The sequence below is a fragment of the Ciconia boyciana genome, chromosome 1, assembly GCF_034638445.1.
Source record: "Ciconia boyciana chromosome 1, ASM3463844v1, whole genome shotgun sequence".
NCBI lineage: Eukaryota > Metazoa > Chordata > Aves > Ciconiiformes > Ciconiidae > Ciconia > Ciconia boyciana.
In genome coordinates this window covers 42,994,468-43,017,979 of record NC_132934.1, presented here as the reverse complement: position 1 = coordinate 43,017,979, position 23,512 = coordinate 42,994,468, and the positions used below count along the sequence as shown (strand labels likewise).

Below are 23,512 nucleotides of genomic sequence, written 5' to 3'. Positions count from 1 at the left end.
AACATATTCTTGGTTACTTCCTCTAACCTGAAGCTGGTCCTAACAATTAAAAGTGGTTGTTTACTATTGTGTTATAAATAATGTGTCCCAACTGCTTAAATAAAATAAATGTGGGAAGTTAACACAGTAATCTCCTGTAGCTGTGCTGGGGTCTGGCCCACCTCACAGGCAGTGGAGGCTGTCAGCAATCTACCCCATAAATCTCACCAGTAGCCTTGATGTAGATAACTTTCTGTCCTAACAGTAAGTCTATGTTAGCGTATTTTACTAAAGTGAAACTAGTATTAAGAGTTGTAGCTGACAAGTATTTATCATGAGGATTGTATTAATTGCTTTCCTTTTACACATGTATAATACAGTGGCTCATTTAGCAAAACAGTTCTGGCTCGTTTTGGGAGTGACAGTTCATATGTTAGAAGACAGTAGTACCAGCTGCTTTCCTGAGTGAAACAAATGTGAATTTTGAAGATTAACTTCCTTAGCAAAGTAATAATTCAATCATCTTGAACTTCGTTTCATAAAACCAAGCCAGTTAGTGATTAGACCTTCCTTAATTCTGCTTAATTGTATGGATTTACTAGGCTGCTCATTGATAACGTAAAACTCGTTTTTAGTATGAAGTTTGTCTCATGATTGATACAGGTGTTTGGAATACTCTGGTTCTAATTCAGGTTAAGCCTCAGTTTAAAAGCCTGTGCTAACAGTTTCAATCCGCATGGTACAGTGGGTCATAGTTTTGATTTGTTCAGCTTTCTAAAGCTTAAAGTAGAATGTAAAGTCTGTTTTGATGCAAATTGGTTATTAAGGGGACTAGTTAACTAGGGGTCAAAATGTGCTTAGCATGCAGTGTTAGTAACAGTTTTGTCACTGAATTTTTCAGCTTGCCTAAAGTTGTTAAAAGACGTGTGAATGCTCTCAAGAACCTTCAAGTTCAGTGTGCACAGATAGAAGCAAAGTTCTATGAGGAAGTTCATGAGCTGGAACGAAAGTATGCTGCTCTCTATCAGCCCTTATTTGACAAGGTATTTTAATGCTAATCTGATTTGTATTTTTAAAAACTTTAGCTAAAACACAAGGAAATATAAACTGAAAGCTTATACATGTTCTGAATTATTTTGGTCTCTTATGTGCCCGTTCAATTCAATTGACACCATTTTACCATCCATGTGAATATCAGCTAAGATTAAGGGGGAGAAAGGTTCAGTCTGTTCCATGGTTACCAAATTCACTTCAATATACCAGGCCTCATCTTGTTAATTGAGCAGATGTCAGATGATATGGTAACCTTTCTGGAACTTTGGTGCTTACTTTATTGTGTGGAAAAGCTCGTAACTGCTGAGTTGTCTTCTAGGGCCAGAAGAAAAAGCTTTGATAAATAGTTAATGTATTACTAATTGTGTAACTTTAAGATTAGGAATGTATTGGTTAGGGCATTGCTGGTTGCAATGACTAGGAAATGTGAAAATATTCTTGGTTTAATCTTTCAGCGAAGTGAAATCATCAATGCAATTTATGAACCTACAGAGGAAGAGTGTGAATGGAAAGCAGATGTTGAAGAAGAAATTTCAGTGAGTATCATAATTGGTTCTCATCAATATCTCAAGCTTTAGCATGAAACAAGATTCAATACAGTAACTAAAGTTTAAAAAAAATTTGGGTGCATAATGATTGATTGCTTATAATAATTCGTAATGATTGCTTAAAGCATGCACATGAAATTTAATCTGTACTGGTATCAACATAAAACTGTTAACGAATCTTGTGGGGGCACTTTTAAAATTAAGAAAAACTAACATTTTTATTCTATCAAGGAGGACATGAAAGAGAAAGCCAAGCTTGAAGAGGAAAAAAAGGACGAAGAAAAAGAAGACCCTAAAGGAATTCCTGAGTTTTGGCTGACAGTATTCAAGAACGTGGACTTGCTCAGTGATATGGTTCAGGTAGGTGGTCATCCAGGCTTGTTTGAAGTTGCATTAGTACTTAATCCAAGTGCCTTTTTTTAAGAAAGGAGTAGAAACAGTACATTACTTGATGTGTCTGTTGGAGAGCAAAAATGGAACAAGTACTTTGGATGTCATCTCTGGTACTTTATTCAACTGAGAGCACAGAGCAGTCTGAAATATCTTCTTACTGTGTTGTTATTTGCTGAACTTATTTTACCTTACTGATACACTTTCTGTGTTTATAGGAGTGTGTGTATGAGATGTGTATTAGATCTTGCTATAAACTACTTGGTGTTAATCATGGATTCAGGTTGTGTACTGCAGTGGAAACTCTTTACGGCCATTGTTGCCATCTGCTGGTCATGTTCATGAAAATGTTTGTGCTGTAAAAAGGTTCTTGTCATATGTAAAACTCATTCTAAATATGGCTTTTTGTCTCTGCAGGGTCTTAAATCTGTACAATTTAATGTTATGAAAATTGAATAAACTGTTTTTTCTTTACAGGAACATGATGAACCTATCCTGAAACACTTAAAAGATATAAAAGTGAAATTTTCAGAAGTTGGACAGCCTATGGTTAGTTTAACCTATTAAACAAGATTACTTTTATGTTATCTTAAGACTTATTTGTGTATTAGTAGCATGGTCTGTGATAGCCAGTTGTCTTGTGGCAATCATGAGAAATATGCAGCTGCTTCTTGTCTTCTGAAAAACAGTACAAGGACTAGTACTAGTCTTGCAGTACCCTATGAATGAATTTATACTTAATTTAACCTTCAAATTCTGATGTGTTAATAACTTGGCCTTAATATCTGATGACTAAGTTTCACCTTTAAATTTTGATACGTTCAGGTACTTTTTGTATAACTTATAATTGGATATAATTTCCTTGCCAGAAATCGGATAGCTTGCTAAGTTTTAGTATTTTAAATTTAGAAGTTCTCTCTATGTTGGCACCAGGAAAGCTGTACATGGGGAGATCTTGTGTCATTACTGCAAGCAGTATATTAACTAATAAGCACAAGATCAACATGGTAAATTAAAACATTTGAAGATTTATTGTACAACTTGGGCAGCAAATTCTAGAATAAGTTACGTATGTGCACCATTTCAGTTTTGGAGGAGATGGATATATTCTGTTGCATGTGTATTTTTGGTTTTGGACTTTAGGTGTTTAGAAGTTAAAGGTATGTGTTGCTAAATTGCTAAAGTTGTTGCTCTGCAATTCTTTTTAAGAGTTTCACATTAGAATTTCATTTTGAACCAAATGACTACTTCACAAATGAAGTATTGACAAAGACGTATAGAATGAGGTCAGAGCCAGATGATTCTGATCCCTTCTCCTTTGATGGACCAGAAATCATGGGTTGTACAGGGTAAGTGCTAAAAAATAACTTTTAAGGCAACATAACAGTTTGTTCCTTAGCATTATCCAACTGTAGACTTACAGCATCTTGGGAAGGTGCTGGAAAAGATATTGCTACCTAATAACTTGTAAACAGCTGGGTTCGACTTCAGTTTTTAGTGGTTTTTTCAGTAGCTTCAATACAACATATATAGTTTTATATTTTATATAATTTATAGAATATATAACTTATATATACACACTTATAAATAATTTATACGTGTATATATAATATATATGCATATAAATTAAAAAGATCTAATCACTATTTGTCTAGAAATACTCTTCTGCAATCACTAACGCTGAATGGGAAGGTGGATGGTGTTATCTTTTCGTAGGCCTTGACAGCTTTTTTCAAAATTTGTTTGATCACTTCTTTTAATCTTTTTGTATTTCTGACATGCAGCATTTTGGAAAGTCTGTTCCAGTTTTACCTTCTATATTGCAGTTGTCCAGTTTGTTTTATAAGTGTTGAATGTTTGCCTCTGAGTGTCTTTCAGTTGATCTGTTTGAGAAATAATGAACAGTCATCTCTTATTAATTCCAGTTTCCTCAAGATTTTAGAGCTGTCACACTCCTTTCTCCGCTGTGTCTTTTGTTCTAAACTAGTTGTTACTCCTTACACTAAACCTCTGTATTCTGTATAGGTCCCTTTTCTTGTGAACAGAAGGACAAGAGAATGAGTTGTACATAATTAGCCTTATGGGTACATCAGGGCTCTATGCATCATGGCCTGTTCAGTTGCTTTTGTGTTAATGTCTCTTTAATATTCTGACTGCTCTTCTGAGTGATAACTAATGTAGAGCCTATCACTGCATAATCAGGGTTGGTTTTATCTATATATTAATCTGCAGTTACTGGTACTGACTTTTATTTACCACTTCATTTCCCAGTCACTTAATGTAATGTATTTCTGCAAATGTCCTGTAAGATTTAGTCTTAAGTGCTTGAGTAGCTTTGATCAAACTGTTTTGTCTTCCTCCAGTTTGGATTGTTTTTGAAAAGCATAAATCCTCGTAGAGGTTGCTGTAAGATGACACTCTGCTTCTGTGAAAATGACTTATTCCTAGTCCTTGTTTTGTGTGTTAACTGAGACAGGCTCTACTTATCACAAAACAACTCGCCTCCTTCCTTTGAGTCTTTAAAGTAATCTAATCAGAAACTTCTGCCACATGCAGACAGTCTTATTGATGTGACTACTTCATTTACACGTCCCCAGAATTCTGTGTGTGTCAGACAAGCCTGTGGGCATGATTTAGCAGGATAGCGTTAAAAAAAAAAAAAACCCCAAACCCAAAATGCAAAACCCCACAAACAGCTAAAAACCAACCAAAAACTGCACACCTGCTTGATGCATTATTTTAAGGGCTTATTGATTACAATGATAGGTGTGGTAGACCTTGGCATATTACTATCATGACCAACTATGACATTACTTTATAATGGGTAGGTAGCACTAAAAATGATGTCACACCATTTTTTGATAGGAAACTAGGTAGAACTTGGTAGCAGATGAAAATTAGTATTTCAGAGATTGAGTGGGGAAGGGGAAACTTTTGGATGAGAACTTCAACCCTAAAATGAACCTGTTACTTTTGTTCTCAAAAGTACAAACTAATAAAAAGATAGCACTGAATAAATACTACTTTAATATTTTATAGTCACTGTATCCCTTGCAGCTGTGATAGTCTCAGTAGGAACCTGTAACAAGGAGAATGGTACTAAGCTGAAGCTGTTTTTTTTTTTTTCTTTTTCTTTCCTCTCCAGTTGCCAGATAGACTGGAAAAAAGGAAAGAATGTTACTCTGAAAACCATTAAGAAGAAGCAGAAACATAAGGGTCGTGGAACAGTTAGAACAGTGACAAAAACTGTTTCCAATGACTCTTTCTTCAACTTCTTTAGTCCTCCTGAAGGTAAACTGAACATTAGTTTATCTGCATTAACTTTAAATGTAGTATGTACTTCACTCACTTGTTTCTTCTCTCTTTTTTTTTTCCCTACAGTTCCTGAAAGTGGAGACCTGGTAAGTTGGCTTACTTAAAATAAGGCGGTGGAGGGGAAACACCAGTAGAAGAATTCATGCCTTTATATACAAAGCATTTGTTGAAATTGGAAACTTGTTAAACAGCTTCAGCTTTAACTGTTTTTGTATTTAACCAAGAATACTTGTGATGAATAGTATGTATTTGAGTTTTCTTTATTAGAAAGAGTATTTGAGTTGGATGGTAGACTTCAGTTTAGTAAACTTTAATAGCTTATCCTTCCTGAAAGTTATCTTGTGATTTGTTAACAGGTATATAAATGTAATGATCTTTGTTATTAGCCTTTGGTCTAATGGGTAGTGTGAGTTTCTCCCTTTGGGCATTGTTTGGATTATATTCTCTAATGGCTGCATGTATCTGATTTTGTATTTTGTGCTGTTAAAAAATTCCCAAGCTATTAACTCTTGGAGAAAGTAATAAAACAAGAATAGAAAACTGCAAGAGCCCACTCTTCTGTGTGCTCACTAGTAGAAAACTCTGTGGCAATAAGCCATGGTTTTGTAAGGAGGAAAGCTACCAAAAACAGTTAAGTGCTGAATATATCATGCAACCTGAGTGAGAAATCTGATTAAAGCCTCCAGAAGCATGCTGTTAGAACTCCAGTTGGCATGGACACCAAAAGCTCTATGTTCATAATGTTAAAAAAAAATCAAGCTTTTTGAATTGACCATAACTTCTCAGATGGGAGACAGCAGAACACTTGGTGTGTAAACAAAAGGAGTGAAAACCTGGGATTAGATTGGAGAGCATTTTTAGGTGTTCAGGTGCTTCACAATGGCTTGCTTAATGGGAATCATGGAGGTGATGCACTGTAGGAATTGGAAGTGGCTGGTAAAATATTTAATTAGATAGGCTCACCTGGCTAGTGTTTAGTTCTTAAGGGTTATTGTGCATACGAACTGAAAGTCTATGGGAGGTATTAAACAATTTTTCTACTTAGAACAAAAGCAAGTTGGGGGTGGGGGAAGAACAAAACTTAAACTCCAGAATTTTGTATAATTAAGCTTACTGAAGAAGCAACCCCCCACTGCATAATGCAGGTAGGCTGTTCAGAGTGTAAAACTTGACTCCACAATTTCAATTCTATAAAGCAAGTCCTGAACCAAAAAAAAGTCAGCACATGGGATTTGTATAAATCTGATCACATCAAAAACTGTGCAACTGTGTTTTTGTGTAAAAAGTAGTTATCAGCTTATGGTTTAGGAAATAATGTTGTTTTATGCAGGATGATGATGCTGAGGCAATCCTTGCTGCAGACTTTGAAATAGGTCATTTCTTGCGTGAACGTATAGTCCCCCGATCAGTATTGTACTTCACAGGAGAAGCTATTGAAGATGATGATGATGATGTAAGTATAATGTTCTTTCAAAATGCTAGAAACTTTGAAATAATGTTGCTTAAAGACCTTGGGTAATTTCTGACTTTTATAATGTTGGTATCCTTAGAATGGGATGTATCAACATTAGTTTCAGCCGAGCTTCCTAGAGTGTTCAGTAAAGAGCAGCATGAAGATAATTCGTCTTTGAAGTAGTGACTTCAGAGTTTTGTGGCAAAAGTAGTGGTAGAAGCTGAACACTTAGAGGATGTCAGAGTTGAATTTTGCATATGAGGCATTCGTAGGGTGGTGTACCCAATAGTTTGGCAGAACTATAGTGAGCTGCCAGAGAATGAATTAGTCTATTTATCTAGCTGCCCAGCCTGTTCTTTGTGCTTACAGTGATACTGGGCTACAAAGTTCCTTGAGAGTCAAGCCTGATCCTTTCAGGAGGGCACTCTTCTTAGAAAATGATAGATAAGCACATTCAAAGGATGCCAAGATATTCAAAGCAAGCTCTGCAAAAGCTTGAATTAAGTGTTTTAAAGGAGCTAAGCTTGAAAAGCAAACCACAAAACCCCAGACCTTTGTATGGGTAAAATATTTTTCTCTCCCCTGCCTCTGCACAAACAAGGACAGTTTGACAGTTTGATTTGGCTAAGATAAGTCCAGCCTTAAAATTAATTTTTAGAATGTAAAATGGTAGCCCTTAGTCCAAAGCCTTGGCTGAGGGAGGTGGAAGAGGGAAGTGACTGACTCTACAGATTGCCTTAGGCTTTGAGACACCCTACTGGCCAGAAGTGTTATCACAGTCTAGTAAGCTCTTCCATTGTTGCAATGTAAGGAATTTACGGTAGACAGTTTTCTCTGCTAGAGCATAGCTTAAGAGATTGAACGTTGTTCATGCTGATGCATAAAACATTTTAAAATTGTTCAGATATAGGAAGTTCTCTTAGAACACAATACAATGTGTTCTCTGGCACGTACTTGAGTTATCGGCTGTCCTTGAGCCATAAACGGCTGCATTTATGACACTATCAAAACCATTTATTTTCTCTCCTAGTATGATGAGGAAGGTGAAGAGGCAGATGATGAGGTAAGTTGACAAAAGGCCTTGATTTAAATGGTTTCCCTTTTGTAGTTTATCTGGAATAAGTTCCTTTAGTTTGTGAATGCTCTGGACGCTAAGCTTAAGTATTACTTAAGGAAGATACAACACATTGTTTTGTACGTCCAGGGTGAATATTTAAAAAAAAAAAAAAAAAACAAACCCCAAACCAAATGAAGACAATCTTAATGTATCTTACAAATTAAGTTACAACTGATGTCAAAAGATTACATGCTTTGTGGAGGGCAAACTAATACAATATGCATAACTTAGTGGTAATTAACATATTTAAGAGTAGAATTTAATCTTAATTTTCTTGAAAATGGCTCAAGAAGCTGAATGTGGATAAGCTAGAGAAATATAAACAAGCATTTTCTTTCAGGAGGGGGAAGAAGAAGCAGATGAAGAAAATGATCCTGATTATGACCCAAAAGTAAGGAATTAAAAAGAATGTTTGAAGTTTGTGTATGCATACACACATTTACAATTTTATGTAGGTTAAATCTTCATTTTTTTAGTTTAAGTATTTAATCAATAGTTCCTATGGTGAGTATGTTTTGGTGGAGGCTGTTTCAGTCCCAGTTCTAACAGACTAATATTGGTAGAGCAACTTTAAAAAAGTTCTTTTCTCCAAGAATCATTTTGTAAAAGTAACTTTTGGCTTTGAGCACTGAAATTAGTCAGGCTTCGTTTTCTATAAATTTGTCTTGCAGCAAGTTGCTGCTAATGATGATAAATGTTCTATAATGGTTGTAAGGACTTGCAGAGAGCTAAGTAATCCAGGTTCAGTTTTTGGGAGCTTGTCACAAGCTCACTCTGGCACAGATTTTCCCAGCAGAGAACAAAACTGAGGCTTTTTCAGGGTAGATAGTAGCAAGTCTTATTGCTTGAGGTAGCAGAAGTCAAGGTTCAGGAATGCATCTACAGTCTAGTACTAAAATGTGAACAGCCAAGAGCAACTGGCAGCTTTCTTATTCCATGGGAAGGGCAAATGACTAGTCAGGGTCAGTTTGCTGTAACAGTGATTGTGAGCCACTCAATTCATAGCTTTTTCCTGGCTGAGGGAAAGGCACATTTGGCCACCTGAAAGCATCTGATGGTGGAAGGTGAAAGTTGCAGTCATGAAAATGAAGTCTGTGTGAACTAAAAATGCCTGCTGCGAAATGTGCTCGCAATTTCAAATGCAGAGGCAGCATATATTTCAGTAGGAATGGTTTGAACTACAATCAAAGCACTATTGGAAGAATTGCATAATCTGAGCATTGTACCTAGAAAGATGTAGGGTATGGAGCTGTTAATCAAAATGTACAACCTGTTGGTGATGTTTCATCTGCTATAGTGTATTCAAATTGCTTCCTATTCAAGAAAGTTTTAGAATCAAAATGAAACAGCTGCAAGATGGGCTTATTTCCACCATTTCAGATTGTTTTTCTAGGCTAAACAGAACTGAGGAAGGGCAAGACTGTATGCTCAGTTTCAGAGAGAACTGCCAAAGGGCTAGAGACAGTAGTGGTACTACAGTGTATTGACAGAATAATAAATAGTTGTAAGCTGATCACAGGCTGAAAGCCAGCTGAATTTATTAAAGTACTGTGGTCCTAGAATAGCTATCCAGACCAAGGTAGTGGAGTAAAACTTGCAACTGAACTCTGCCCCCAAAAAGCTTTTTCCTTAAATTCCCATTTTACTGTGAGATATTGTTGGTTGTCTGTTTCGATATAACAGAACAACTGGAATTTATTGCAAAAGATGTTTCCAGAGTGTTAAGAACATACCATGATTTGGTGTTTCATTGCATTGCCCTACAGGGGCTTCTGGAGTAAGGCTGTGCCCTTGTTACTGACCACAGGGAAGTTTCTTTTGCCTCAGACTGTGTAGAAGGTCTGGATGCTGCTTCTGAGCCAGGTTGTTTGTTACTCTCCATAACTCTCCTCTTCCTCCTTTTTCCGGTTTTAGCGTCTGTCAGAGTGTCCCACCACACTTAGTTCTGAACAGATTTTTGTTTTGGATCATAAACCTGTGCACTAACAAAGCAAAAATAAATGCATTGTGGATGTTGCCACATCCAAAGGCAGCAGTATTATTAATACTAGGCAATTAGTTTAAGGGAAAATATGAAAGAACGACTTGAATACTGGAACTTGAGAAAGTATGCTTAGCAATATTAATTTTAAAACACTTTTAAAACACTGATATCTGTAAACTGATATTTCCTTTTTTCTCAACAGAAGGATCAAAACCCAGCAGAATGCAAGCAGCAGTGAAGCAGTGTGTATGTGGCCTTGAGGATTACCTGCACTGTAATAGCCTAAACACAACTATTAGTTACTTACAGCCTTATGTTTTGTATCTTGGTAGAATTAAGTAACCAATTTGTTAAAAAAAAGAAATCAAACACATAAGAACCAGTTTAAAATGTAGGTTCAATTTACCTAGCATTTTAACAGTATAATTTTCTGCCAATATGTAGAATGCAGTAAATCCCCTAAAGCATGAATGTTAATTCATTGCTACATAGTTTGGTTCTTGTGAAGTCTTTGTCATGTAGCTATTAGACTGCAGCTGTAAAGATATCAGAACTGTTAACTGAGACCAATATTTGTTTAGAGAAAACTCTCTCCTGAAGAACCAACCAAAGTATTTTTCAGCCCAGTAGTCTGAATGGGTTTAAGTCTGCTTGCACTAGCTGTGCCTTCATTACTTTGTTATAGAAATGGCAGTGACTTGTACTAACTAGGAGATGATGATGCATTTTGAATTTGACTACTTGAGAAGACTAGTATAACTTGTTTAATTTCCAACAAGACCACATTAAACGTTCATAACTGTCAGCTTGTTTATGCTATGGGTTTTGTATTTTATGTGACAGTGATCTACAAAAGAAACCTAGTCATCATATTAAGGTTATTGTTTACCACTGGGGTGTGAATAAAACCTAGTATTTTCAGAAGCTAGTCTTGTTTTATTATGATGTGTTTATCTGCATGTGTAAACTGGTAAGGTATATCTTTCATGCTGCAGTTCACTTTTTGCTAGAAACAAAAGTTGAGCATTACTGAAAAAAGTAAATTATATAGCATTTTAAAAACAAACACAATAGTTTGGAAAGTTTGATTCATACTTTCCATTTTCAGTGTGTGATACTTGTGAATCTGAGCTAGATGTTTCAGTAATTGGTCAACACTGCCATTTTGGAGAAGACTGGTTTTTAGAAGTGGGGCTAGATCTGATAAAGGACTTTGGTATTCCTGTGCCTGGCTCTAAGGCATTGGTTATTAGTATGAAATCTGGAGCCAAGAAAGGTGCCTTGGATTTCCAGTTTGTGTAGACAGAGCTAGGTTGTCCTGAACAAAGTCTACCCTGCAGCCTAAGGGAGTGCTAGAACACTTAGCTGTATTCTAGTTCATACTCACTGAATCCAGCATCTATAGAGGAGGAGACAAAGTCCAAGGAATTAATCTCTCCTCACCTAGTGTTCTGTTCACTATGCTTATGTTTGCATGTTCTGGTTCATACTTTGTCCATATTGGATGCTCATCGTCAGTTGAAACATATGGGCTAGAAGATCTTTCTCATACTAACCTTGCCTCTACTGTAGCAGTGGAGGTGCTTGAGATGTGGATTTGAATGCACTCAGCTTGAAGAGACTATGCACTGTTGTCTTCCATTTGAGTTTTCCCAGTCAGTGAGATGCTACTATACTCTGTGCAGTCTTGTCCTTCATGTAACTATAGAAGTTCTGATCTTCTAAGCAAGTACCCAGATAACTTTTTGAGGGATGGAAAGGTCCTCGCAGGGTTGGAAAGAAATGTCCAGCCTAGCCATGGATCTATTTCTGCAGTAGCTACTTTCTTTTTTTTTGCTGCCGATATACTGACTTAGACGTAAAGGGTTATAGGTTTGAAAAGAGCAGGGCAAGCAGGAGGCAACAGCCACATGAGGATGGGGCTGGTGGAAGAGTTTCTCTAGCATATCTCTTGCTTGGAGGTTGAGTAATACTGAATGAAGCTTATCCCAAGTACCCTTCTGAATCCTCAGCCCTGCTGAGAGGAAGAAGGTCTAGTGTGCTCTGACTAAACTGATTTTTTTTTTTTAATTCCTTGAAGGCTTAAATACCACACTGCTTCATTTCAGAATCCCTTTCAGGCTTCATCTTTCTGCTCTCCTGATATTTATGGATTTGGGAGAAGGAGCTGTTATCTATAGCTGTATATAAAACAGTACTGTTGAAGTTGTGCTCTTAGGTGGTTTTTTTTTTTAGTGACCCATAGATCATAGCATAGAAAAATACAGTAATGAAAGGTTAACATCACACTTTCCAGTAGCCATGTGTTTAAAGTAGATGTGGTTGTTTTCTTGTGATGACATAAATCCTGACAGAATATGCTTATCCTTTGAGGCACTGGTCCTGCCAGGTGTTCAGGTATCACTTGGTCTCTTCTCTGAATATCTCCCAGGATTAAGTTTGAACTTACACTTCAGGGCATGCAGAGACCAAACTGATGGTATGTTATGAGCTTGAGCGGTCATTAATACGGGGCTTTGGGGTTCATAGTTTTGGACATGAGAAGTATCTGAAGTCCTTACTTAGATCTAGCCCATTTTTACTAATAGAATCTGGCAGCTGCATCTTAAAAAGAGAAAGCACTGTTAAAAGTTGTCCGATGAATTTCAGAAGTCACTGTTCTTAAGAAATTTGGCTTGTGTTTTGACTGCTTTCTCATTTAATATCTTCGTATCATACAATGGGATACAATATTTGAAAAGGGGAGTTGGTAGATATCAAAGCTTACCTGCAGCCTGCAAGATCCAGAGCCATGAATTAATCTCTTGTCAGCAGATTTTGGTAAGCTTCTCTCTAGATTCACTTGCTAGTTCTAAAGCAGCAGTTCTTGTGCTCTCCAGACTGCGGCAAAAGGAAGAATATAATCATACAAATTGAGGTGCCAGTTCTTATGGCATCGGTTAAATAAGAACTGTTTTGGTGCTTAACATAGTTTTGCGATCAACAAAACTTGTTTGTGACAGTCTCGTTTAGCAATTCTGAAAGGCAGTATGTAGCAGGAACATTAAACTTGCAACATTGGAGTATTGTGACTCATTCTTTTCGCTTCTCATGGATTTATACCAGCTGTAGAGAAACTGTTCATTTAGTATTTGAGGAAGATAAGTTACCTTGTTAACAAGTTCAGGCTAGGAAAATGTGTCACCGAAATAGGATTTCTTGGTCAGTTGTTGCAGTACTGCACCAAAATTTAAGACCTGTGTAAAAGTTGTCTTCTGTCTGGTTTTGGTTGCTGTATTGAAGGGAGAATTATCTTAGGGAAAAATAGAGGGTTGGTGAGGAAAGAGGTAGGAGAATCAACTGAGACTTTGGATAAGAAAGAGGGAAGGGTGCTCAGAGCTTATGCTTGATGGAGAGGGATGCTTCTTAGTAATTCTCCACTTTCAGCAAATGTAGGTTAGATTATATTAGCACTAAAGAGTTAAGTTCCTGCACAACTGCAGGAATCAAAAGTGTTCAACTTTGCCTTCAAGCTGGTACTTAAACTTTCCCTGTATTTCAAGGCCCATTGTTGATGTGATTCAGAAATTGATAGGGAACTTATACACAAATGGATGATTAGCTTGTCTGCCAGAGATTTCTTATTTCCAAAGGGGTCTGTGCAGCGGTTGTTTCTCAGATGCCTTATGCTGGGGAGGACTGTGTTGTGGCATTTTCAGTGGCTTAAGGAAACAAAATACTAAACTCAGGACAAAGGGGACAGGCTGATAATGAAGGCATTTCTGTATGTAACAGCCTTGATGGCCTGCTAGGTTGGGGCTAGAGCTGCACAGATGTTGGAGTAGGTAGACTCAGCTGTACAGCACTTCCTCCATTCTGTGCAGATGTAGCCCCCTTCAATCCAAGACTTTCTTGTACAGCTCAGAGAAGTCTTTGCTACCACACCCTCGGTTTCATTTCTTAATAACTGCTCAGTTCTGTTTGAGATGTAGTGGTTGCCTGCAAGTTCTCAAGAGGGTGTTGAAGTAATGCCTTTTAGTGATTGCTAATGCTTACCTGAAGTGAACATAAATCCATCTACTGGAAATAGTAAGTCTTCTGTACACTATCAAGAGGAGTTGGAAGTTTGTCCACCTGGCATGTTGGACAAGATTTGTCTCATCACTCTTTAAATCCCCCTGTTAGATCTCTGCTCAGACCTAGTAGTCTTCCACGTGGCATGTGTCTCAGCTTTTGTAGGAAAATTAGAGCAAGTAAAGCAGACAAGACAGAGCTCACCAAGCAAAAGATAAAGCTATTCCACGTTTGGGTCGTCTTGGTGTGTGCTAGAAGTGGGTGCGCAAGGAGTGTGGCAGAAGAGCTCTTGTTCTCACAGGTATCTAACTGAAGTGTGCTGAGTTGGCAAGAATAGTGGTCTCTGCAGCTGCAGAGGGGCTTAGCTCCTGAATTTAGCTGTTGTGAACTGTGCTTCGATATGCTCAAGTGTGGCGAGTATCTGCCCAAACTTACATTTACCCTGCAGTTGATGAGGAGCAGTCAGTATGTTCTGAACTCACAGCATGTTTTACTCAGCACTAGGCGATCATATCTAAGAAACAACAGGTCATTTAAACCCTCTTACAGGCTGTCTTTGCTCTACAATGTGTGCTTAAGTGCTTTTTAATATTTTAGAAGACAGCTATCTCTGAAGAGCAAAGGACTTTGGAAGAGCCAGGCTGGAGCAGCTGCAATGACAACAGTCTGCGCATTGCACACAGTTTCTTCATTAGTACTGCCACGGGTTATAGGGAATGCTAAGACCTGGGGAAATGTGGTTGATAGTTATGGTAAATCTTCCATCTATGTCTGGTTTACTGTGAGGTATATACAGGTATTTGTGAGATGGAATTTGTAAAAGGAAAGGTCAGCCTCCCAGGTCACAGGTTCAGTGCTTCAGTGTTTGGTCAGCAGCAAGTTCCAGTGAAATTACTGGGAGATGGTAAAGGTCAAGAAAATACTTTAAGAAGTAAGTGCTTACTGTCTAATTAATCACCTATTGCAACACATCTATTTGTCATGTATTTCTCAACCCTTGACTAATTTTTTCTTCATTTTTCTTCTGTCTAGCAATGACCAGGTCATACTTCCTTTAAGTTTCTCTCTTAACCCTTTTTCTGTTTAGGTGCTTCTCAGTAATGGAAGAAATGGTGATGTTTAAGGGTTGTCACTGAGGATAGGTTTAGCATCCCTTTGAAACTAATAGTTGATAGTTGGTGTCAAGCTGCTGTCTGCAGATTCATTACCTGGGAGAACACTAGTAAAATTACGGGCTTTTTAGTCTTTCACAGTGGCTTCCCAAAACAATGTTTAACTTGCCTCAGGGTTTCAAAAGAAAACTTTAATTACTCTTACCATAATTACTCTTTAAAGTTACACATACAAAATTTCAACTACTTGAGTCTAAGTTAGGGAGCTTACGATATAGGAGCCCAGTGTCTTTAACAACCAAACATTTCTGTTACCACTATCAACTCTGAACATGGAAAAGGAAAAATTCAGTAAGGAATAAACGGATCTTAGATGTAGAGACTTTGAAGGATCAGCTTCAGTGTTTTTTCAGGTTGTAGTATTTCAGGTTTGACAGTAGGAGGCATCTGCACATCAGATATTTCAGGAGGAACAGATGCAGAATCTGTGTAGTATTTAGTGAAACTTCAATAAAGGTAGTGGACATGGAACATTTAATATAATTGCAGTGGTTTAAATATATATTTAAAGAAAAGTAAAGTAAAATCTCAGTGGGATAATGTAGTATGCTTAACTGTGTTTTTTCAAAATACTAATGTAAGAAACATTTCGGGAAGTTCAGTTTTGACTTCCATCTAGGCAAATGAAGTTTGTTATCCTTTATTGGCAAACTCTGCACAATTAAATTGGGATATCTTGTTCTTTTACCATGCAACTGTCAGTATTTCATCTTACCCTAGTCTCCTAGGTTTTGACTGATCTGGTGTTTTTGGTCAAATGTGTATTTTAAATGGCTGTTAATATTTGTTGGCTTACAGAGTACAAGTTTAAATGGATGTTTTGCATGTTTACTTCTGATTACGTGCTTAGGTGAATTTCACTGGGAATAAACGGTGGTTGTTGTGAGTCTATACATCAGCAGAGTATGTCCATCAGTGTTTAGAGTTGGGTTAAAAATCTGACATTCAACACTTCAGAGAACTTGATGCCATGGAAGGCTTGAAGTAGAATTAATTTTGTCCCTTTACTCTTGTATATTTGATGAAAATCTTTGGCCTTCCACACTAGTCTCACTCTTTTCCTTTGGTTAATTACAAATTACTATTAGCACTGAGAACAAGCAAAAAAGCTCACATGAAAATATATAGGTATAGATTATGTGTTAATGTCCTGAAGTGTTACAGTGCACTGGGGGGAAAAAAGTTCTTGAATGCTTGTTACAGAAGAACTTGTGGGACTCCTAAGTCTAAGGCTAGTTTCCATACTACTGGTTAGTGCATTTACTTGGAATCAAGTGGCTATTCACTTACAGCAATGGAGCAGCAACCAAAACTGTGCAGGCAAATTATTAGAAATTAGTCTTCTGGAGGTTTAGTTCAATGTCCTGCGCCTTACATAAACTCAGTATTTTAATTGTTAGGTATAGATGAATACATTTTAACCAGTTTATGTTTTAGTTTAACAGTTTCAAAGTTAAGTCTCTGCTCATGTGACACACTTAATTGGGAGTGAAGAAGCAGATGCAAAACACATCAGGTGAAAAGGCAGGAGATTGTCTTACCTTGCTCAAGCTGTGTGTGAGGCTCCTTGTGCGTGCACCAGCAGCTGAAGATGCAGATATTTGTGGTGGGGAATTTGGGTTCAAATGGCAATGAACTGCAAATCGAGGCAATCGCGAGTGGTGTTCAGATCTCTTGGAAACTAGCATGTGCCTCTGTTAAAATAGGCATAAGATGGTTGTGAGGATGAGCTGTAGCTTATAGCGTATATGTTAAGCTCTAAGGAGAAGGGACTATTCTTTAGATAAATGGATGTTTAAGATATTAATCTCCTTTTTTTGTTCAGCTTGTGGCTAGCAAGTTGCCTTTGTTACTGATTTGAGAGTGTCTTCCAGTTACCTCAGGAAAGGTGAAACAGCTAAGGAATTTTAATTGCCTTTATTACCTTAACTGTTTACCTCTCAACAATTTATCAGAATTAACTTTGAACTTCAAGAGGAAAAGATTATCAGAGGAAGTCCTTTTTAAAATGTTATCAGAGACAAACTCTGTTAAAGATATCATTAATATTGATTTTTTCTAATGTGCTCCCACTGACCTATGCTATAGCATGACCTGCTTCCCAGCTGCCAAGATTATTGTGAGGAGGGTTTTTTTTTATGGCCATGTTAAATAAATGTTTAAAAAAACCAGTGCTCTCAAACACAGTAAGAAATTTCTGGCTTTCAGCTGCCATTGGCATTGTCAGGCAAATTCAGTTATGTGGGCTTTTGATTTACACCTAATACATCAAAGGGCTTTAAAATAAATAATATTAAGCTTAGGTCACTTTTCTACTCAAATAAATGAATTTGAAAGCTAACCTCAGGGCAGTATCCTAACAATAAGCAAATGTGTGGCAACAAAGCAGAATAACAAGAAAAATGGTCCTAGCTCATGCTAGTTTTGTGGTGTTGTTTTTTTTTTTTAAAAAAAAAAGTAAGTCTACTTTTAAAACTTCCAAGTAATGAGGTTCTAGTGTTTCCTTTGGGAAGTGATATGAATACTGGCTCTCCTTAGACATTACTCAAACTGCTGCAGAGAGTAAGGATTTATTTTAATATGTATAGTGGAAGCTGCTTCTCCCCAGCGCAGTCGAGAGCAAGGCTAAAGTATAGGGATGAAGCTGTGGGACGAGGTTGTTGTCCCATTTGTTTAAGGGAGCGATGATCGTTTAAATATCGGGGTGTTGCTGAAAATGGGCACCGGTTTTGTTGGGCTTGAATCAAAGACACGCAGAAGGGGGTCCTTCGCTGCTGCTCCCCGCGGGGGAAGGCTGAGGAAATTTGCTCCGAACCCAAACTGCTGGAATACCGCGGCGAAAGCAGATGAGCGCTGTAGAGCACTTGCATCCTTACGTTAATCCCGGTGTGAGCCTACAGCTGCAGCGGCGAGACCCGTCCCGTCCCGTCCCGTCCCGTCCCGCAGCACCGTCGTGCTCTGCCTTTTTCGCCGCGCTGCAGGAGGAGGGGCGGGGTGCAGGCGGCTGGAGGCCGGCGGTGCTGCCCCTGCTGCCCGCACCTGCGCGGCCGGGCGGGCCCGCTGCCGCCGGGGAGCGCAGCCCCCGGCTCCGCGGGGCGGGCCGGGCCGGGCGGGGCAGCCGCTCCGCACCGCGGCCGCGCCGTCGGCGGCGCTGGGCTTCCCCGCTGGCGGCGGGAGGAGCCGCCTTTTCCGCTGGGTGTCACTCTGGGGTGGGAAAGGCGCGCTCAAAAGCCGAGGGGAGGGAAGGCCGCCGCCACAGCCGCCCGCACCGGCAGCGCGCCCGCCGCAGCCCGCCACGCCGCGGCACGGGCGGCAGCCGCTCCGCTTCCTGCGGGCCGGGGCGCTCCCGGCCCTCCGCCTCGGAGCCGGCGCGGGGCGGCGAGTCATCGGCTGGTGCCGGCTGCCCCCCGACCCCAGCCCCTGCGGGCGGAGGCCGCCGGCCCCGCCGGCCCGTGCGAGAAGGATGCTGGAGAGCGGCTGCAAGGCGGTGAAGGAGGGCGTGCTGGAGAAGAGGAGCGACGGGCTCCTGCAGCTCTGGAAGAAGAAGCGTTGCATCCTCACCGAGGAGGGGCTGCTCCTCATCCCCCCCAAGCAGCCGCCGCCGCCGCAGCAGCAGCCGCCGCCGCCGGCCGAGCCGGCGGCCAAGATCAAGGAGCTTCACTTCTCCAACATGAAGACGGTGGACTGCGTGGAGCGGAAGGGCAAGTACGTGTACTTCACGGTGGTGATGGCCGAGGGGAAGGAGATCGACTTTCGGTGCGCGCAGGAGCAGGGCTGGAACGCGGCGATCACGCTGCAGATGGTGCAGTACAAGAACCGCCAGGCCATCCTCGCCGTCCGCTCCACCCGCCAGAAGCAGCAGCACCTGGCGCAGCCCCACGGCCCGCGCCTCCGCAGCGCCTCCAACTCCGCCTAGCGCAGGTAGGGCCGCGCTCCGCTCCGGCCCCCGGGACGGGACCCGCTCGGCTCCTGCCCCCGGGACCGGCTCCTGCCCCCGGGACCGGCTCCTGCCCCCGGGACCGGCTCCTGCCCCCGGGACCGGCTCCTGCCCCCGGGACGGGACCCGCTCGGCTCCTGTCCCCGGGACCGGCTCCTGCCCCCGGGACCGGCCGAGCCGCGCTCCCCCGCCCGGCGCCGGCCCCGCGGCTGCCCCGGGCTGGAGCCGGCCCCGGCCCCGGGCTGGAGCCGGCCCCGGCCCCGCGGCGCGGCTCCCGACGGGGAGAGCCTGCTCCGGGCGCCGCTTCTTCGACTCACCGGCTGCCCTTTGTGCTGTGCTGTGTTGTCTTATTGCAGGTTAAGTTAACGAAGCGCTTTGGGGAAGCGGGACTGAGCGCGTTCGTTGCGGACGTACTTCAGTTGATCAAAAACTGGGCAAACGCCAGAGATGCAGGTAGACTGGAGAGAAGCGGCTCAACAACCTGAACCCCAGCTAGCTGCTGCTGCTGCTGCTTTGCTGCCCTCGGTGCCGAGAAGCATTTCAAATCTGTTATTTATGAACCTTGGAAAGGATCCTTTGGTGTGATGGGACTTCTAGGAGACATGATGTACTGTAACTTTATTTTAATGTATTTTATTTATTAGGGTTGGTTGTTTGGTTTTTGGTTTTTTTTGGGTTTTTTTAAAGACTTGTTTGCAAGACATTTCTGAATGTAGGCCGTATCCAAAAAGCAAAGGAAAAAACAACATGTACGTTAGCTCCCTAAAGGAACTAAAAAGTTCTGGGTAGTTTGGCCGTGTGCAATTTGACAAAAGAGTTTTTCATTTTTACCCAAAATACGCTGTATTACACTAACACGGAAAATGTGATGTGCAGTTTGGAATTTGGCTGAAACCCATACTGCATATGAAAACTCTTCTCTCTAATGAGAATAACAATTATAATCTGGGTTTTAAACGATATTCTTTTAAAATGTTATGCGTGGTGGAAGATGATAAAACTTATTCACGTTTGGTTATTCAAAAAAGTAATGTTGATCGTCAATCTGAGATTAAAACCCATCTGTTAATGTACGAGCGGAGGAGAATCTGACCAACTTCTTTTGTGATACAGGAATCGCAGCTGGATTCCAGTTACCCGTTTGATGTGCTTGCTCCTAGGCTGGAGGGCTGGAGCTGAGAAGCGCTTATGAACATTTTTCTTAGTGTCCCAGTTCAGGGCTCCCTCTGCACGGTCGGTTTGTAAGCGGTCTGGGCTCTCGCCCTGTGTTGCATTTTCGTGGCGGTTTTTAAATGTCTTGCATTAAAGTAGCCCCTAGTTTAAAATCCATCTTATCTACATCTTAGCGTGCTAATGGATTATTTTGGTCACAGTTTTCATAAGCTGAAAGTTGCTCTCTAGCTGAGATAAACTAGATTAATTTTGGTGTGTAGCACTGTCAGATGTTGAGAGAGGCATGCGATCTCGCCTCTAAAAACATCGATGAAGCCATGAAGTCGGAAAACAAAGGGCTAATTGCACAGCTGGGCTGTCTTCCTCTGCCTCTCAAAAGTCAGTGGGAGTTTGTCGAGGCTGGCGAGAGCGGGTCGGAGCTGTTCGCCCGGTGCAGAGGAGGGACCCAGGCGCAGGCCGGTGTGCTTTCTAGGACAGGGCCCTCCAGGCGATGGGTGTTTTCACGTTGTGTGCCACTACGGCGCGGGTTCTCTGGTTTAAATTGAGCGGGGAGGTTGTAAGCGGGACGGAGCAAGGAGGCCCGTTATCTCTGGTTCAAGGTAAAAAGTTGCAGCCGCAGAGCTATTTATTTTAACTAGCGTGGTGAGGAAAACGGCTTTTGGCTCCTTTACAAGTTACATGAATGTAAACAAAATCTTTTAAAGCCACACATCCAGGGCTTTTCTGTTTGTGTAACTGAGGCGTAGCTTGCCTGGAAAAGCCCCACGTTCTTGGTTCAAGCTGTTTCTGTAAGTGTTTAAAGCAAAAGACTGAAGTGACACTCAAAGGAAGATCTCAGAATTGGCTACTGCACATGATGGTCCCTTCCTCTGCACCCTAATAAGCTCAGTCCTGTAAGGAATAAGTCGAGATCTCTTTTAGCCCTCCTCTTTTGTTCCTTGCCCCCAGGTGTCAGGGTCACATACCTAGACGTGCAAAACATGTCATGGTGCAGAATTAAGGCCCGGACCTCGGCAGTCCTCTGTGGTTACTCCCGAGCGCTTCTTTTCAATCTGGCCCTTGACAAGGTTGCGTGACGAGCTTGGGGTGGTAGATTACACCTGTCCTAACAAAGTTATGACTTTGAGACTAATTGAAATCAAAGGTGCCCTGCATCTTCTAGGATTAGATTCGCTGTCTTGGCAATCATAATAGCCAATTTCCACATCTCTGTACGTCTGCCATTATCATTCTGCTAATGCTTGGATGTTAGAGTTGTAAGGGGATTCTCTAATGAGCTAGTCAAAGACTCACAAAATAGGCTGTAATTTGTAATTTGGCTCCTCTCTTTAGAGTCATTAATTACAGTTTACTGAGTAACTAATCCACCTTTTCAGATATACAGATGTACTGCTGATATCTCACCTACTAAAATACGTTTTAGCCTACTGAAGGATAAATGTAATTGATGAAAATTAATTCCTGTGTGATCGGAGACACATATTTCTCTAGGAGAGACAGATATTCCTGTCCTTGGTGGACACAAGACCCTGAATGCCACAAAAGTCTATGGATCTGGTCTAAAGCTGAAATTTTACTGCTCTTCTGGAAGTATTTGTGCTTTGAAAACAAAAGATCGAGAATTTTAGTGTTATAATTGACATTAAGGTTTGAGAAAAGAGCAGCAAATTAAAAATGAAAGCTGTTTTTTCACTGATTCAAGGTCAATGTCCCACTTTCACCTTATGTTTCTTGTTTTAAGTTGGTCTGAAGGATGCTCTCAAAACCATTTGTACTGACATAGTTCACCAACAAACTGTTGCCTGTTGTCATTGCCTGCTGTGTTACCTTTTCGACAACGTTGGCGTCAGCCAAACTCTTGGTGTGAGAGATGGTCACGTCACAAAATCCACCTTGAGCTGTTCCTGTGCCTGTAGCCTGAGTTGGTGGGGTGGGTGTAAGGATCAAACCTCCCCTTTGTGCCTCCAGACTGTCTCTTGGAAACTGAATGGGAACAAATTGGCTGGGGTCCCCTGGGGACAGTCGGACTGTGCGGCTCATGCCGCGTCAGTATAAATAAGGCTAAATTGTCTGACGTGAACAATCCGACAACTTTCTCACGCTCTAAATTCCATGGGGTTTTTTTGACTGATAGTAATTTTAGACCAAGAAATTGTTTGATGATGTAAATGAGGTAGTTCTGGGCTTTTTTTGGCTTGCCCCTCTACTACTGCAAAGTCTTTATTGGAGCTACTTGGTTAAATACTGTCTGTCTCTGCCTTGTAAGCAATGGCTATGAAAGTAGGTCCAGCAGATCATGCTCCATCTTACTGGAGCTTTGCAAGAAAATAAATCAGGTTGTCCTTCCCCTTACCAAAAAAAAAAAAAAAAGCCAACAGCATATGGCTGAAGTAAATTCAGTAGAGAATAAACAAAAATGCCAGTAAAACAGACGCAGGCAAATGCTTGGTATAGGTAGCAAAACTGTGGACAGTCAGTTCATAAAGAGTTCAAAATTACATGTCTTAGTTAAAAAAAAGAAGTGATTAAGGAGCAGATTCAGCAAGAAAATTCAAGCTGTGGTGACCAAGAAAATTTATAAATTGGTGGAAAGGAAAATCAAGTGGATGTTGTCTCTCTGACATCCTGAAGTAATTCCTCTTTTTTAAGGTTCATGATATGCAAATGCCAGCTTCTGAATTATAGCTGCAGTGATGTACCAAATGTTTTCTAGCATATCCTATTGTGAGCAGAAATATCAGTGTCGTCAAAAAAAATTGTGTGTAAATATGACTCATAAATGATTTCTGAGAGATGTGATTTATTTTTCATATTTTTCAAGATGCATTCCATTTCAAATAAAGAGGTATCTATTGAAAGAGCTCTTGATATGTTGGAGGAATGGTTGTTTGGTGGGCTATCTGTTATGATTAAAGCCTGATCTAAGCTTTTCCAATGTCTTAAGCTCAATCTAAGGTCCTAAGAGGAATGATTTGAACCCTTCCGAAGGAAAGACCCACTTAGATGCTCCAATTAATCTTTGTACACGGCACAATTACGAGGCTCGGTTTTGCTTTTTGCTGTGTGTGATGTGTGAGCACCCACACAGAGTCCTGCTAATCTCAGTAATACTCTGCTTGGCGTCGCAGTCCACATACAACAGATCTTTGGGACACAGACTTCAGGCTCATAATCTTTACCCATGAATGCCTCACTCTGTGTGACATTAGGAATCTAAAATGAAGCATTTATTGTGCCTTGTTGCTCTTTTTTATGTACCTGAAGCACTGTGATTGAATTTCAAGTAACCTGAAAGTAGTCCAGAAAGAACACTTCCACCATTCGGCATATCTTCCGAC

General features: G+C 40.6%; 2 protein-coding genes and 1 long non-coding RNA gene across 4 annotated transcripts in view; 2 read left to right on the top strand and 1 right to left on the bottom strand.

The window, feature by feature from the left end:
• The window catches only part of NAP1L1 (nucleosome assembly protein 1 like 1), a 31,035-nt gene extending 20,268 nt beyond the window's left edge, over nucleotides 1–10,767 (top strand). The window contains exons 5-15 of one of the 2 annotated variants that reach the window (XM_072863873.1): nucleotides 881–1,022; nucleotides 1,488–1,568; nucleotides 1,815–1,940; nucleotides 2,448–2,519; nucleotides 3,180–3,319; nucleotides 5,116–5,261; nucleotides 5,352–5,371; nucleotides 6,616–6,738; nucleotides 7,769–7,801; nucleotides 8,196–8,246; nucleotides 10,042–10,767. In XM_072863873.1, the coding sequence (XP_072719974.1) occupies nucleotides 881–1,022; nucleotides 1,488–1,568; nucleotides 1,815–1,940; nucleotides 2,448–2,519; nucleotides 3,180–3,319; nucleotides 5,116–5,261; nucleotides 5,352–5,371; nucleotides 6,616–6,738; nucleotides 7,769–7,801; nucleotides 8,196–8,246; nucleotides 10,042–10,077 (970 nt within the window). In that variant the 3' untranslated portion in view covers nucleotides 10,078–10,767. Of the gene's footprint in view, nucleotides 1–880; nucleotides 1,023–1,487; nucleotides 1,569–1,811; nucleotides 1,941–2,447; nucleotides 2,520–3,179; nucleotides 3,320–5,115; nucleotides 5,262–5,351; nucleotides 5,372–6,615; nucleotides 6,739–7,768; nucleotides 7,802–8,195; nucleotides 8,247–10,041 lie in introns of both variants that reach the window. The other variant, XM_072863863.1, reaches the window with a different exon arrangement.
• Nucleotides 8,274–18,670, bottom strand: LOC140652722 (uncharacterized). The gene is made up of 4 exons (XR_012042932.1): nucleotides 17,941–18,670; nucleotides 16,606–16,758; nucleotides 12,607–12,719; nucleotides 8,274–9,837 (listed from the first exon to the last, which is right to left on the bottom strand). It is a non-coding gene; the product is annotated as an uncharacterized lncRNA (long non-coding RNA).
• Nucleotides 18,166–23,035, top strand: PHLDA1 (pleckstrin homology like domain family A member 1). The gene is made up of 2 exons (XM_072863886.1): nucleotides 18,166–18,985; nucleotides 19,358–23,035. Exon 1 carries the CDS (start codon nucleotides 18,528–18,530, stop codon nucleotides 18,978–18,980), a length of 453 nt encoding a protein of 150 aa, XP_072719987.1. The 5' UTR covers nucleotides 18,166–18,527; the 3' UTR covers nucleotides 18,981–18,985; nucleotides 19,358–23,035.
• The last annotated feature ends 477 nt before the right edge of the window (nucleotides 23,036–23,512 follow it).